Source organism: Microcaecilia unicolor, chromosome 4 (genome assembly GCF_901765095.1).
Source record: "Microcaecilia unicolor chromosome 4, aMicUni1.1, whole genome shotgun sequence".
Taxonomy (NCBI): Eukaryota; Metazoa; Chordata; class Amphibia; order Gymnophiona; family Siphonopidae; genus Microcaecilia; species Microcaecilia unicolor.
Window position 1 is genome coordinate 161,874,787 of NC_044034.1, and position 15,278 is coordinate 161,890,064.

The following is a 15,278-nucleotide window of genomic DNA, read 5'->3' on the forward strand; positions in this document are numbered from 1 at the left end:
ATAGTAGTAGTAGTAGGTGGAATGGCTGTATTGTTTACACTCTTCAGTAGCCTGTGAAGTGACAGTAAAGAGGTTTGTTCCGGATGACACACAAGTGGCATCATTTGGACCAGAATCAAGATGGGAAAAGCAGATGTCAGGTGGAGGGAGCTTATTGGAGAGTGTGGCTATAGGGTGCCAACACAGGTTATGACTCTGCCAATGTGGATAGCTTTGTCTGTTTTGCTCATGTAACTTGTACCAATGTTAGAGTTTAAGTTCCAAGTTTTGACCTCTATTATTTGACAGCACTATCCGTAACAGTCACTAATTTCCTCCACTCAGCTACAGTATATGAAGAGGTACAGAACACCCTAATGGCTGTTCTATTCTTTTCTGAGAGTCCAGCCCTGAGCTGGTACTAGGGACGGACCCCTCTTATCAGATATGTTTATCGTATTTTACTTTTTGGGATGTAATTACCTAACTTGATCTCCATGTGGCAAAAGTGTCCCAAAATTGCTCTCGTATTGTATCGCTGTAAGACATTTTGGGTGGAAAACTAAATGGAAATGGAATTAAAACCTTCTGAAAAATGAGTTGCATTAAACTTGTTAAAAGAAAACCCTTAATTACATCTTGTAAAACTGTTTTTCTGCCTATTGTTATAATGGAAGGGGATTTTTGTGCGTTTGTAAGATTGGTAGTACTCTCTCATGCTTACTTTGTTTTCCTGCTTGCTGTTTAGAGCCTCCATAGTAATACCCGAGGAAAAATTGTTGGAAACGTACAGCATATTGCAGGGCATACCGCAGAGACAAATTGAAGAGATGCAGAGACAGGTAAGGGGTGCTGGCTGCTGTCTCTCCTGGCCTTGTTTTAAATATCAGGTCATTTGTTTGTTCACATGGGCGGGGTTTTGTGTTTTTTTTGAGAATATGTTGGAAGATTAGTAAAAGATGGAATTTACAGTATTTGGCTTCTATCGTGTGAAACGCTTGCACTAAAATCTTTTACTAATTAATTGGGCATTTCTATAAAGGGCCTTATAAATCATCTAGAAACGTCAGCCACTTGGAGTCTTTTTATGTGTATGTTTCTCCCTAAGGCATATGGTTTCCCCAGATGTAGAGAGCTTGAGAAGAAGCCACAGAGACAGAACTCATTAATTCCCCATTATGACTAGTTGTGGGTGTGTAACAGATACCACTTGAACCCCAACCATCCTTGATGTCAAACAGCAGTCCCGAACCCATTATCTCCTAACTGCCACACACATTGTTTACCACTCTGGTCAGATGCTGTTATTCCCTGGCATGCCAACTGGAGGGTTGCCAGGTTCAGGAATTCAGTTCCATAATTTGTCTACCACCTGAATTGATTCCATCATCAGCATTGTTTCTTAGAACATAGTAACTTATTGATCTTTTCTGCCGTCATTTATTAAGCTAAGCTTTCTGTCTAGTTACTCCTGTCTGCCATGACATTGAGGATACATTCCAACTTCGAGTAACAGATTGTGACTGCTTGAAAGAACTCTTCTCATCTTCTTTAGTTAGTACTTTACCATCTTGAGCATATAAGATCTTCCTGCACCTCTGCCTTCTCATGTCTGATCACAAAAGTTAAGGGGCCATTAGTATACCCCCTCCCCCATGACCTTATTTCATTAGACTTGATATACTGCCTAATTTCATAGTGTCTCAAGGTGGTCTACAATAAAAAAAAAATTAGGGAAGGAAATACAATCAATATATATAAATGGCGAGTGTCGTACTCACTCGCAAATGCGCAGTAGAGACCCTCTCTGCCCCGCCCCCGTGTCAATACGTGATGACGAGGGCGGAACAGAGAGGGTCTCTACTGCGCATTTGCGAGTGACATTGCCGTCGCTAATGCTCCCCCCACCCGGAGTCGCCGCCGCCACCCACCTTCCACCTGGTCGGGCCCTCGCTCTGCTATTGAAACAGCGAGGGCACGCAGCACACAGCTCTGCTGAGCTGCCGTCGGCCTTCCTTCTTCTCTGCCTGTGTCCTTCCCTCGACGACGTTACGTCACACGAGGGTGGGACACAGGCAGAGAAGAAGAAAGAAGGCCACGGCAGCTCAGCAGTAGAGCTGTGTGCTGCGTGCCCTCGCTGTTTCAATAGCGGAGCGAGGGCCCGACCGGGTGGAAGGTGGGTGGCGACAGCTCCGGGGGGGGGGGGGGGGACGAACTCGGAGAGGGAGCGGCAGCGGCGAACTTGGCGACGGGGTGGGGGGGGCCTTTCAACCCCCCCCCTCCTATACTAGCCCGTTTTTACGGGCTGAACGGCTAGTTGTACAGAAAGAAAGGAAGACCGAGGGAAGAATAGAGAGAGGTGTGTGTGTGTGGGGAGGGGGGATGGGGTAAATTTAATGCCATCAGAGAATGGCGAAGATTAACCAAAAGCAGATTGAAATAGTCAAGTCTTGATGAGGTTTCTGAATCTTTTTTGTTTGAGAGCTCTGTATGAACAGTAAGGGGAAGCAAATTCCACTTCAGCCCCTTGCATCTTTGGCAGCTGCTGAAACAAACAGCTGGAAGACTTAATATTGAGACACAATTCTAAATAATTTATTATTAATTGTTTACAGGGAAGGCAATTTTCAGTGCCTTTTCCATGAGTAAAGCAATACATTACCTACAGAAGTGGGCTGTTGTAATATTCTCTCTAAATGTAGGGAAAAGTACATTCATTGTGCCATTTTGTGCATGCTGTTACTCACTGTAGGTGATATTCCTGGGGTGAGGTTTGGAACTAGGGGCATATTATGTAATTTTCAGAAGTATTGCATATTTTAACTTGGAAAAGTAGCCACACAAGTGTGCAGTTGTAAAAAAATGTGTGTGGTATTTTTCCTAGAATAATTTTCAGAATTAAAGGATGCATATACTTTTTATTCCACAGAGTGAAAAGTACTTGCAATTATAAATGTATTCTCTTCCTTATCATGCTAGACCAGGGCGTCCCAAACTGTGGGTCGGAACCCTAGACCCTCCATAAAGATGTTGTTTCTCCACTGCTCTGGGGGGGGGGGGGGGGGGGTCATGTGCTTTCTATGGTCCTAGAAATGGGGTTGCGACCACAGAAAGATTGACAAGCACTGTGCTAGACCAATCCAGATGTGGGGTTATGCCATTCTGCCAGCAGATGGAGACAGAGTATCACAATTTTTCAGCAGCATTATCACTGAGATAATGTACGGTTTGTATTCTTAGACTCTAGCAAATGGTGACATGGCATGTTATAGTTTATTTCTTAATCTTAAGTTATTGATTCTTTGAAGTGTAACTTGGTTCGGACTATATTTGTGCAAATAAATTCTAGTCTCCCAGAGCAGCTGTTTCTGGGCTGCTTTCACTAGTAGAGTAGGATCAGAGTCAAGCTCCAAGGGTGATGGTTTTTGGGTTGTCTTCCCAGGTAGAACAGGATCTGCAGCTCTTGGGGCAACAATTCTTGGGCAGTTCCCCTGGTTCAGCAGGTTCTCTAGTCAGGATCACAGAGTTCATCCCAGGCTGCCCCAGTAGAGCAGGTGCTGGTAGATATTCTCCCAGGGCCTTTCTTGTCTGCTTGGTTGAGCATGGGCAGAATGCAGGACCAGAGCAGAAGAGGGCATCCTAAGCAGAGGTTTTATGGTCTGGTTCAGATCCTTTCCTCCATCCCTCCTTTGCTTCCTCCAATTCTGTTCTGATATCTTTTTCTCTGGGAAGGCCTCTTTTATTAGTTTTTTTATTAGGTGGGGAGAAAACAAAATAGCTAAAGAAGTAAGCCATCTCTTGGACTTATATGCTTCCAAGGATACACATAGAACCCAAAGGCACTTACCCATACTTAAATAAGGCATTAACTGAAAACCCTGTAGGTAGTGCATAAAGTGAAAGACATGCTGATTTGTTAAAATATTATATGGAAAAAGGAGCCTATCAGAGAACTCCCAGGGTTGGATTCTCTCCAACTCATAGGATAAGTGGCAGCCATCTTTGGGGCTGGTCTCCTGGGTGAGGTACAGCATGCAGCTGTTTGTTCTTGTTTGGCTCATGGGTCTTCTCAGTCTCAGGATTTTGCAGTTTTGCCTGCCTCTTTTGTCTTCAGTAATGGAGAGCCCAACCTGGTGGTCCCTCCCTGGGAACCTTCAAAGGGAGTGGATCTGGAGTTCCCTAAATGGATCATGTTGTTTTTTTTTTTTTTTTTGTTACATTTGTACCACTCATGGCAGGCTCAATGTGGCTGCTTCACCTTAGAACCCACTACCTAGGTCACGTTGCTTAGGGGCTTTAGTTCAAGAGAAAGCCTTGTGGTCTATGAAGAGACTAGAATTGCGGTGTGATGAAACGGTGAGTTTTCAGACCTGTGAACTGTAAATAAACTAGTAAAAAAGGCCCGTTTCCGTAACAAATGAAACGGGCGCTAGCAAGGTTGTCCTCGGAGTGTGTATGAGAGTGACTGTGTAAGAGAGAGAGACAATATGCGAGTGTGTGTATGACATAGAGTTAGGCTGTCTGTGTGAGAGTGTGTGTGTTTGAGAGAATGAGAGTGTGCGGCAGGGCCCCCCCCCCCCCCCTTTTCCTCCCCTCCCCCCTCCCAGCTTCAGGGTCGTGGTCCCCCCTCCCTCCGCCTTTCAGGGTCTTGGCCCCCCTCCCTCCCACGTTCAGGGTCCCTCCCTCCCACTCCCACGTTCAGGCTGGCTCCCTCCCTCCCTCCCTTCCACGTTCAGGCTGGCTGGGTGCGATGATAGTTCTTTCTTTCTTGCATGTCGTTCGCATAGGTTTGCGAGGCATCTCACGTCATGTTTCGTCGCTTAGCAACAGGTGGGTGATGCAATTCGTTGAATGTCAGTGCTCCGCCCTCGACGTCATCACGTTGTGACGCGAGGGCGGGGCAGACACTCATGGAGGAACAGCGATCTACACAACTACAAATTTAGAACGTTTGGAGGCTTCATTAGAACGTTGGAGGTGCGTTTTATATAGAGGGATAACTTCATGAAAATGTATTTCTTCTAATTGGCCAGCAGATGGCGCTTGTTTTGAGTTGTAAAGCTGTTGAAGGGAAAAGACTTTCTCTTTTCCAGTTTAAGCTTATGGCAAGACAATCTGCAGTACCATTGGCCAGATACTTTCAAAGTCGATGCCCTGGGGCTCTGATTGGCCATGGGGTTCAAATCGAGCCAGGCGGTGCTGAATTTTTCTTTAATCTCAGTGTTGGGATGCAGAGGAGAAACATCTCTGACCTGAGAATCCTGTTCACGGCTCGTGAACAGTTTAATTCTCCGAGCACAAGCAGGCTGCTTGTTCTCGCGTGTGGGTTGACGTCCGCGTTGGCCCAGGAAATGGCAAATTTTTCTCAGCAAAAAATAAAAAGTTTTGCCAGTCTTCTGGTGGGCAAACAGTGCCCACCGCACATGCGCGGACGACTTCCCGTCGTGTGAGCGTGCCTCTTCAGTTTTCTTTTCTCCGCGTTGAGGTGTGGTAGGTTTTTGTTCTGAGCTCCTGTCTGGCCCAGGAAAGAGTCTTCGCTATTTTCTCCTAATTTTTTCTTTATTTTATCACTAAAAAAAAAAAAAAAGAGTTCCCGTAGCGTTTTTTTAGTTTTGTTCCCTTTTAAAGTTTCCTTTGTTTTTTCAATGCGGTTGGGTTATTCCCTTATTTTTGTACCCTTTTTCTTTTAACAGGCACAATCGCGCCTTTTGATTTCACTGAACCTTTTTCCCTTCCATGTCATCGAAGACACCCAGCGGCTTCAAACATTGTACCCGGTGCAACCGGACCATCTCAGGTACCGATACCCACGCCTGGTGTATCCAGTGCCTTGGGCCCGACCATAGAGCCCAGCCGCTTGTAGTCTGTGTCTTTGTATGAAGAAACCAGACCCAAGTGTCTCGAAGCTCAACAAGAAAAGCTTTTTGGGGCTCGGTCCGGTCCTTCAACATCAATACTGTGGTCAGCGTTGACATCGAAAGGGGGGAGGAGAGATAATGGCTGCTAAGAGAACAACTCGCGCTGGGAGCAGTGAGGCGTCAAGTGGGTCTCCACCTGCCTCGAGGCCGCCTGTTATGCAGGGCCCCCCCGGGACCGACCTTCGTTGGACCCGGCCCCGAGGAGATGTGAGGATTCCACGTCCTCCTCATCGGTACTGAGGAGTCTCGATGAAGGGTGTCGAGCGAAGGTGAAGAAGCACTGTCATCGTTCAGTGTCTGAGTACCTTAACTGAGGTCTTATCAGATACTGAGCAGGAGTGTTCGTGGGAGTCAGAAGAAGATCCCAGGTACTTTTTCTGATGAGCCCTATGGGGTTCCCTCTGAACCTTCCCCTCCACCAGAGAGGAGACTATCTCCACCGGAGAGTCTTTCCTTTTCCTTTTTTGTCTGGGAAATGGCTACGGCTATTTCCTTCCCTGTGGAGGTTGAGGATGAGCCCAGGACTGAGATGCTCGAAGTCCTGGACTATTCTTCACCACCTAAAGAGGCTGTGACAGTCCCTCTGCATAAGGTACTGAAGGAAGTCCTTATGCGAAACTGGTCGGCCCCTCTGTCTGGCCCTGTGGTCCCAAAGAAAGCTGAATCCCAGTATCAGATCCATGGTGAACCTGGATTGATGAGGTGGTGGATTCTGCCCTCAAGAGAGCCAGGAGTACTAGGGACTATGCTTCGGTGCCCCCATGCAGAGAAGCTAGGACTCTTGATTCTTTTGGGAGGAAAACGTATCAGGCTGCTATGCTCGCTGCCAAGATTCAATCATACCAGTTGTTCACGAGAGTTCACTTGTGGGACTCGATAAGGCAACTGTCTAGCTTGGTTGATGCACTCCCTCAGGAGCAAGTCGAGCCTTTTTGCCAGGTGGTCAGGCAGCAGAAGGCGTGTCAAATTCCTGGCCAGGGGTACATTCGACACTTTTTTGATGTAGCATCCAGGATCGCTGCTCAAGGTATAGGTGATGCGTAGTCTCTCATGGCTGCGTGTCTCTGACCTGGATCATTCGGTTCAGCAGCGAATGGCAGATGTTCCTTGCCGGGTGGGACAACCTTTTTCGTGATAAAGTAGAGGATCTTGTTGATCAGATCAAGAAGCATAATGATGCTATGGATTCTCTCTCCCACCGAGTGTCTTCTGCTACTACATCCTCATCTAGGAGGTATTTTGGGGGGAAGAGGAGTGTTCCCTATTCCTATCCTAGGCGTAGGTACACTCCTGCTTCTCGGCAGCCTGCCCAGGCTCAGCCCCAGCGCACTCGTTCTCATCAACAGCGTGCGTCTAAGGCCTGTACTGCTCCCCAGTAAAAGCAAGGGACGGGCTTTTGACTGGCTCCAGTTAAGCATAGCCTCAATAAAAGTGTCTGTACTGGACAACTTGCCGGTTGGGGGGAGGTTAATATTTTTTCACCAAAAGTGGCCTCATCACCTCCGACCGGTGGGTTCTTCAAATAGTCTGGTTAGGATACACCCTCAATCTGGAATCCAAACTTCCAAATTGCCCACCGGGAGCTCATTCTTAGAGCTCCCAGCACAAGCAGGTACTTGCAGAGGAACTCTCCACCCTTCTAAAGGCCAAAGTGGTCGAACCTGTTCCACCAGGGGAAGAAGGGTTGGGATTCTATTCCAGGTATTTCCTTGTGCAGAAAAAGACAGTGGGGATGCATCCTATTCTAGACCTAAGGGCCCTGAACAAATTCCTAGTCCCAAAAAAGTTCAGGATGGTTTCCCTGGGCACCCTTCTTCCCATGATTCAAGAGAATGATTGGCTATGCTCTCTGGACTTAATGGATGCTTATACACACATCTCGATACTTCCAGCTCACAGGAAGTATCTTCAATTTTGGCTGGGAACACAGCACTTTCAGTACCGTGTATTGCCCTTTGGTCTGTCGTCTGCAGCCAGAGTGTTTACAAAGTGCCTGGCGGTAGTCGCAGCATTGTTACGCAGACTGGGAGTGCATGTGTTCCCTTATCTCGATGATTGGCTGGTGAAGAGCACCTCAGAGGCAGGCGCTCTACAGTCCATGCGAATGACTGATATTCAGGTGCTAGAGCTACTGTGGGGTTCGTGATCAATTACTCCAGTCCCATCTCACCCCAGTGCAAAAGTTGGAATTCATTGGAGCTCTATTGAGCACAAAGACAGCTCGAGCGTATCTTCCCAAGGTAAGGGCAGACAACCTCCTGTCCCTGGTGTCCAGAGTTCAAGCATCTCAACAGATCACGGCTCGGCAGATGTTGAGACTTCTGGGGCACATGGCCTCCACAGTTCATGTAACTCCCAAGGCACGTCTACATATGAGATCAACTCAATGGACCCTAGCTTCCCAGTGGTGTCAAGCTGCGGGGAATCTAGAGGGTATGATCCTACTGTCCACCGACTTTCGGATTTCCCTTCAGTGGTGGACGATTCGGTCCAATTTGACCTTGGGACGTCCATTCCAAAGTACCTCACGAAAGACTCCAGAGGAAATTGGAGAGTCATGGGATAGGAGGTAGTGTTCTATTGTGGATTAAAAACTGGTTAAAAGATAAGAGAGTAGGGTTAAATGGACAGTATTCTCAATGGAGAAGGGTAGTTAGTGGGGTTCCCCAGGGCTCTGTGCTGGGACCTCTGCATTTTGGCATATTTCTAAATGGCCTAGAGATGGGAGTAACTAGTGAGGTAATTAAATTTGCTGATGACACAAAGTTATTCAAAGTAGTTAAATCGCGGGAGGATTGTGAAAAATTACAAGAGGACCGTAGGAGACTGGGCATCTAAATGGCAGATGACGTTTAATGTGAGCAAGTGCAGAGTGATGCATGTGGGAAAGAGGAACCCGAATTATAGGTACGTCATGCAAGGTTCCACGTTAGGAGTCACGGACCAAGAAAGGGAACTAGGTGTTGTCGATGATACGTTGAAACCTTCTGCTCAGTGTGCTGCTGTGGCTAAGAAAGCAAATAGAATGTTAGGTATTATTAAGAAAGGAATGGAAAACAAAAATGAGGATGTTATAATGCCTTTGTATCGCTCCATGGTGCGACCGCACCTTGAATATTGTGTTCAATTCTGGTCACCGCATCTCAAAAAAGATTTAGTGGAATTAGAAACGGTGCAGAGAAGGGCGACGAAAATGATAGCGGGGATGGGACGACTTCCCTATGAGGGAAAGCTAAAGTGGCTAGGGCTCTTCAGCTTGGAGAAAAGATGGCTGAGGGGAGATATGATAGAGGTCTATAAAATAATGAGTGGAGTTGAATGGGTAGATGTGAAGCGTCTGTTTACGCTTTCCAAAAATACTAGGACTAGGGGGCATGCGATGAAGCTACAATGTAGTAAATTTAAAGTGAATCGGAGAAAATGTTTCTTCACTCAATGTGTAATTAAACTCTGGAATTCATTGCCAGAGAATGAGGTAAAGGCGGTTAGCTTAGCAGAGTTTAAAAAAGGTTTGGACAGCTTCCTAAAGGAAAAGTCCCTGATTCTGACCTACTGCCTTTATCTGATTTTCAGTTAGACCCAGTCCAGAAATGAGTGATCATCTGTCTAATGTAACCATAAAGAAAATGGAAGGAAGTGACTTTGAACAAATTTGGCTTGATGTGAAAATCAAAATGCAGCTCCCCTATCATAGAGATCTGGGTTTCAAGCAATGTTTCATGATAGTTGGTACTTTCCCAGCTTGGACATACGCTTGGTACACACAGTGCTTCATCCCATCAGAATGTTTCACTGATCCGCATGTTAAACCTAGGAAAATAATTTAACTATTTAAATCCACAAGATAGTTGACTGCTTTTTTCTTTTGGTATCGACGGGTGCTTTCATTCATTCATTCTTTTATTCATTGAATGGTTTATGTGCAGTTACAGTAACTACCACCAGGGGTCTCCATTGTCTGTACAGACTGTTGCTGAGAGTTTCATCTTCATGGCTATATGACATGCCAGTTCTCTGCCATCGTGGTTTGTAGGAATCTGTTCATTCTTTACATTCTGAACACTGCTTAAAGAACCATCATTCCGAAGTCGCTGATTAGTATTTTACTTAATTCAAAATTCCTGTTAGAATAATATTTTGCTTGTGAGAAGAGGTATTAGTGTAATTGTCTGGTGACTGTTTACAAGGATTCAGACCTCATGTAGCTGGCCTAAAAAGTCCACATGATTGACCTTGTTTAATATTTTGTGTGGTACAGTTATATAGAGGAAATTTGGGCAAATGATTGTCTTCCTCCATGAACCTTCAATTCACTTATCAATTGATTTCCTTGTTCTCTTTTGTAAGATTTCTAGTTAAAGAACCAATATTGGGAGTGAAATACTTTTGTTGACAAGAGTGGGACCTGGGGGTGATTATATTTGATGATCTTAAGGTGATCAAACGGGGGGGGGGGGGGGGGGGGGTATTGACAAAAACTAAAAGGATGCTTGGGTGCACAGGGAGAGGAATGGACAGTGGAGAAAACGATGGTAATACCTCTTTATAAGTCGCTGAGACGTTTGGAGTATTATGGGTAATTCTGAAGACTTCATTTTCAAAACTATATATAAACAGGGAAGGAGTTGGTCCCAGAGGGTGGCTACTAAAATGGCCTATGATGAAGATATTTAGTTACCTCTATGGCGTAAATGCATAGGAGGTGGGCCTCTTTCAATTGAAAGGAGGCTCTTGGATGTGGTGACAGATGAAAGTAAAAAGGGATTGCCTCCTGAGTAATCTAAGGAAATATTTCTTTAGAGCAAGGGTGGTAGATGAGTGGAATATCCTCCAAGCGGAAGGGGTGAGGCTACAACTGTATCTGAATTCAATAAAGTTTGGGAGAAGAAGAAGGGACAGTAGAGATAAGTAGACTGGATAATCCCTGTAGAATTTTTCTACTGTCATTTTCTGTTTCTACCTTCCCTGTTCAGTTTTAGGGTAAAGAAACTTTCCTGTTGCCAGCATTATCCCTGGCTGCCTTTGGAACCTTGGAACTAGGAGGATCCTGTTAAAGACATCTATTTATTTATGTGGCTGGATGTAGATTTAAAATTTCCAAAGCATTTTCTTGGATGCCTGAGCCTACCACCAGCAGCAGGGGACAGGGATTGTTGCTTCAAGTCAGCAAATTGCCAGTTTGACACAGTGGGACATGCCAGCATGTGGAACACAGAAAGCTGAGAAAAGTGTAAATGGATCACCAATTTATCTGCAGAGGGGGCTTTCCAAACAGTATGGTGTTTGGTCAGTGGCTTCTGCTTTAGTAACCTTTCACCTCTGTAGCACTCAGGAGGTGCTAGAGACCAGTCAGCTTTGCCTTTGAACTCTCCTTGGCTCCTCTTAGCTCAAAGACTTGCAGTCAGGTTCTAGTGTTTAGCTTGAGACCTCAGCTCATGGTGGGGGTACCGACAGCAGGGAAAGCTGATATGTCCCTTGGAACAGGGATGTATTTGAAGGCTATACCTCAGAGACTTGTAACCCATGGCTTTATGTTTCAGGACCTGTCCGTCATTTGTCAAGAAATATAGGAAGTGTCATTTGATGTTTGAAGATTTCTTGAAGGGTAGACTTTCAACCTATCGTCCATCAGTTTTTTCAAAACTGTAGTTTGTTGCAGGGGTAGTGTTATTCTTTGAATTCCTGTTATTTTTTTAAATCACTGGTGTTGGCTAGGGAAGGAGTAAAGGTTTGTGCTTTGTAACTAATCACTTTTCTCATGGATCAAGAGTCTTCTGCACTCCAGGATTTAACCAAAATATCCATATTTTCATAGAAGAGAATAATATATCACTGACTATATGCATAGAGACCAACTACATTGAAAGGTTTGGTGGGTTCCTTGACCTTTCTGAAGACTTCTCCAGAGATGCCGGTGTATTTGAGCATGACACCTCATGGGTCCTTGCTTCACACAACTATCATGTACCATAAGACTGAAGATGGAGATGCCACCTTTCAAGGTGATTTATACAGTAGAAAGTATTTTACCTGCATAAACTGAATACTTTAGGACAGTATTGAACAGTGCACATACTTTTAACTTCATTGAGGAAATATTCTGGAGGGCATGTAAGTTACAGGAGGAGAAGTTATATATGTAAATTAGTAAAAGATGACGCAAGTGACCTGACAAAATTATAGGTATATCTGCACATCTAACACAGTAGATGATGGCAGATAAAGACCTGATTGGTTTAACCAGACTGCCCAACAGTCACACTATCAATTCATGATTAAACCAACAATGAATGTTATAAAATACGTATACTTGTTCCAGGTCTTTCTTTGCAATTTTTGGGACACAGACTGTAGAAGTTCACCTGGCATTGTCCTTAAGTTCCAGTTGCTGGAGTTACTGTCAAAGCCCTCTCCAGTGCATCCTAATCTGTCTTGCTGTACATGGGACACAGACTGTAGAAGTCTACCTGACACTGGCCTTATTACTTCACAGTTGGAGTCACCATCTAAGCACCACTTAACACATCAACATTCATACCATTGTCTTTATACCATCCTCTTTATTAGGCCTCCTTTCTATTCATTCCATGCCTTTTTTGAATTCTGTCACTACTTTCGTCTCCGCCACCTCCCTTGGGAACTCATTCCAGGCATTGACCATCCTCTATATAGAAAAAGTATTTCCTGACATTACGCCTAAGTCTACTACCCTACAGTCTTGACTTTTAGTTGATATATTTTTTTAATTGGTTCTTTTACATTTTGACAAATTGGTTGGCTTCCTTCCCCTTCTCTGTGCTTCCTCTTTTCTCTCTGCTGCTTTAGTTCTTTTCTTGTCTTTTTTCCTTCACTGAACCCATGAGTACTTAACTTCTCTGCCCACCTCCTTTCCTCCTCCTTCATTTCATGCGAAAAGTACACATTTGATATCCTAATGTTTTTAGTACAATTGGGTAGACAAGTTATTCCTATCCAAGTGGACTGTAATCTAAATTTCATCTGAAGCAGTGGAGAGTGAAATGATTTGCCCAAGCTCACAAAGAGTGTCAATAGAAGAAGCAGGATCTGAACATGGCTTCTGTGGTTCTTAGCCTGCAGTTCTAACCACTAGGCTACTCCTCTATGCCATATTTTTAATTTCTCTTATTGTAAACTGTATGCTTAATAACACAATAGATCAGTGCTTCTGAACCCATTCCTGGAGCCACGCCTTGCCAGTCAAGTTTTCAGGAGCACCACAATGAATATGTGGCCATCTGGGCCACTTTTTATTTCAGGTTAGTAAAAGGACCCTGCGGTGTGCTCTCTAAAAACTAATTTGGTGTGGAATTTGTTATTTTGGACTCGGAAAAGTCATCTCTCCTTACTCTTGCTTGCTCCTCCCTTTTCTCTCGTCCCCCTCACACAAATTGTGAAATTGGTGGAAGTTCTACACTTTGGGAGCTTATGCTAACATTCCATCCTGGCTGCATCAGAATGCTGGGTTTTCAGTTTTTAAAAATGTTTGTGGTACACCATGATCAGTTCTTCCTGAAGGAACAATTAACTTTAATGCTTGAGAGAGAGCTGAATTTTACCTGGCCTTGCATCAGTTTTCCACACAGACCTCATTGTTGCCTGACCTCTAGGGTGTCTTTTGAAGAATGCACTTGAGGTTAGAGTGCCCAGTGCTGAGGGCTTGAGAATACTCCAAGGACCTGTGCCTTCTAGCTGTAGACCTTGCAGGTATTTTTCGGTAGCTGGCATTGCTGCGAATCAGACTTTGTACTCAAAAAGCAAATATCTTTACCAATTGCTTTTGCTCTTAATTCATGCTAAAAGAAGAAGGTGATAGACCAGAGGCAAGGATACAGATTACCAGAGATATAGTATTTACTTTTAAAATTTATACCCCGCCTAGAACTAAGTAGCTTACAAAATAAATATGCACAAAATAATATTTAACAAACTAAATTAAAACATTAAAACCAAAACATTAAAACATCAAAGAACTGCTTGTAAAAAAAAAAAAAAAGCCTGCTAACAGACCTTTACGAACATTCATCTTAATATTGGAAAGTAAAACAATACAACCCCAAACTGAAACCATTCTTTTGAGTAGTATTCACTGTACTGGTACAGGTAAAAATAAGTTTTATGGGATATTGTACCTATGTTTGGCATATCACTTGAAACAAAAGAAAAGCAGAGGCGTGCGGTACCAGTGTACCACGGTGGCAGTGAAAAAGCTGCATTGCTAAGAACCTATTAGTTTAGCATTGTTGATGAGAGAGTTTGTTTATTAAAAACTTAATATACCGTTCAACTTAAGACTAAAATGGTTTACAAATATGTACAATAAATATAAAAATAAAACATATATACAGTGCATGTCGGATAAGAGCATGCTGTACTTTGGTCCCGTTTTTGGCACCATCAATTTCTATGGGGACAAACTTCGTTTTAGCGCACCACTGATAAGTGCAAGATTCGCTTATATGCATGGTTCAAGACCGCTCCTCTGCAGGAAAGACACCGCATAAGTGCATGCATGGAATATGGAAGCCGATTGGTGCGTGACAACCGAGATTTCAAATTTACCGCCTCTTTAACTGCCCCAGGCAGCATAGGGGAAAGAATGTTGTTGGAGCATGCACCAGGGTCGTTGTCGTCGCTGCAGCGGAACTGTAAGACTTTAACACTGGCTGAACGAATAGAAGTTCTTAAAAAATTAGAAAACAAAGAAAGTCAAGCATCTATTGCTAAAGAATATGGTGTCAATCCCAGTCAAATTTCACGTGTCTTGAAGCAGAAAGACCAGCTTCTGGAAGACTGGCAAAACAATACAAATCCACAACGGAAACGAAAATGTGCAGGAAAAGCTGAGGAGGTAGAAGATGCTCTTCGGTGGTTTTCTCGAGTCAGGAGCAGACAGTTTCCTGTCAGTGGTCCACTGCTTATGGAGAAAGCTAACCAGGTAGCAGAAAGTCTTGGACTGACTGAATTCAAAGCCACTGTTGGATGGTTGGAAAGATGGAAGGAAAGGAACAGCACAAAATTCAAGAAACAGCATGGTGATAAACAAGACGCTGATGACTTTGGTGCTGAAAATTGGGTTGTTTCAGTTCTTCCTACCATCTTGAACGAGTTTGCTCCACGAAAGTGGTCTCTACTGACAATCAATTCCTGATGGAACACTTGCATTCAAACATGCTGAAACTACTGGAGGTAAAACATTGAAGGACCGACTGACAATCCTCCTTTGCTGCAATATGGATGGAAGTGAGAAGTTGGAACCCCTCGTCATTGGAAAGAGCAAACAGGCCTGTTGCTTCAAGAAAGTTAAGTGACTTCCTGTGTCATACGAGGCTAATGCAAATTCATGGATGACTGGGGAAATTT

The 15,278-nt window shown here is 44.2% G+C and overlaps 1 protein-coding gene across 2 annotated transcripts in view; it reads left to right on the plus strand.

Moving 5' to 3' along the window:
- Positions 1–15,278, plus strand: part of EXT2 (exostosin glycosyltransferase 2) — a 178,532-nt gene that overhangs the window by 35,986 nt on the left and 127,268 nt on the right. For both annotated transcript variants that reach the window (XM_030200819.1, XM_030200820.1), the window contains exon 7: positions 728–821. In XM_030200819.1, coding sequence (XP_030056679.1) covers positions 728–821 — 94 coding nt within the window. The remainder of the gene's footprint in view (positions 1–727; positions 822–15,278) is intronic.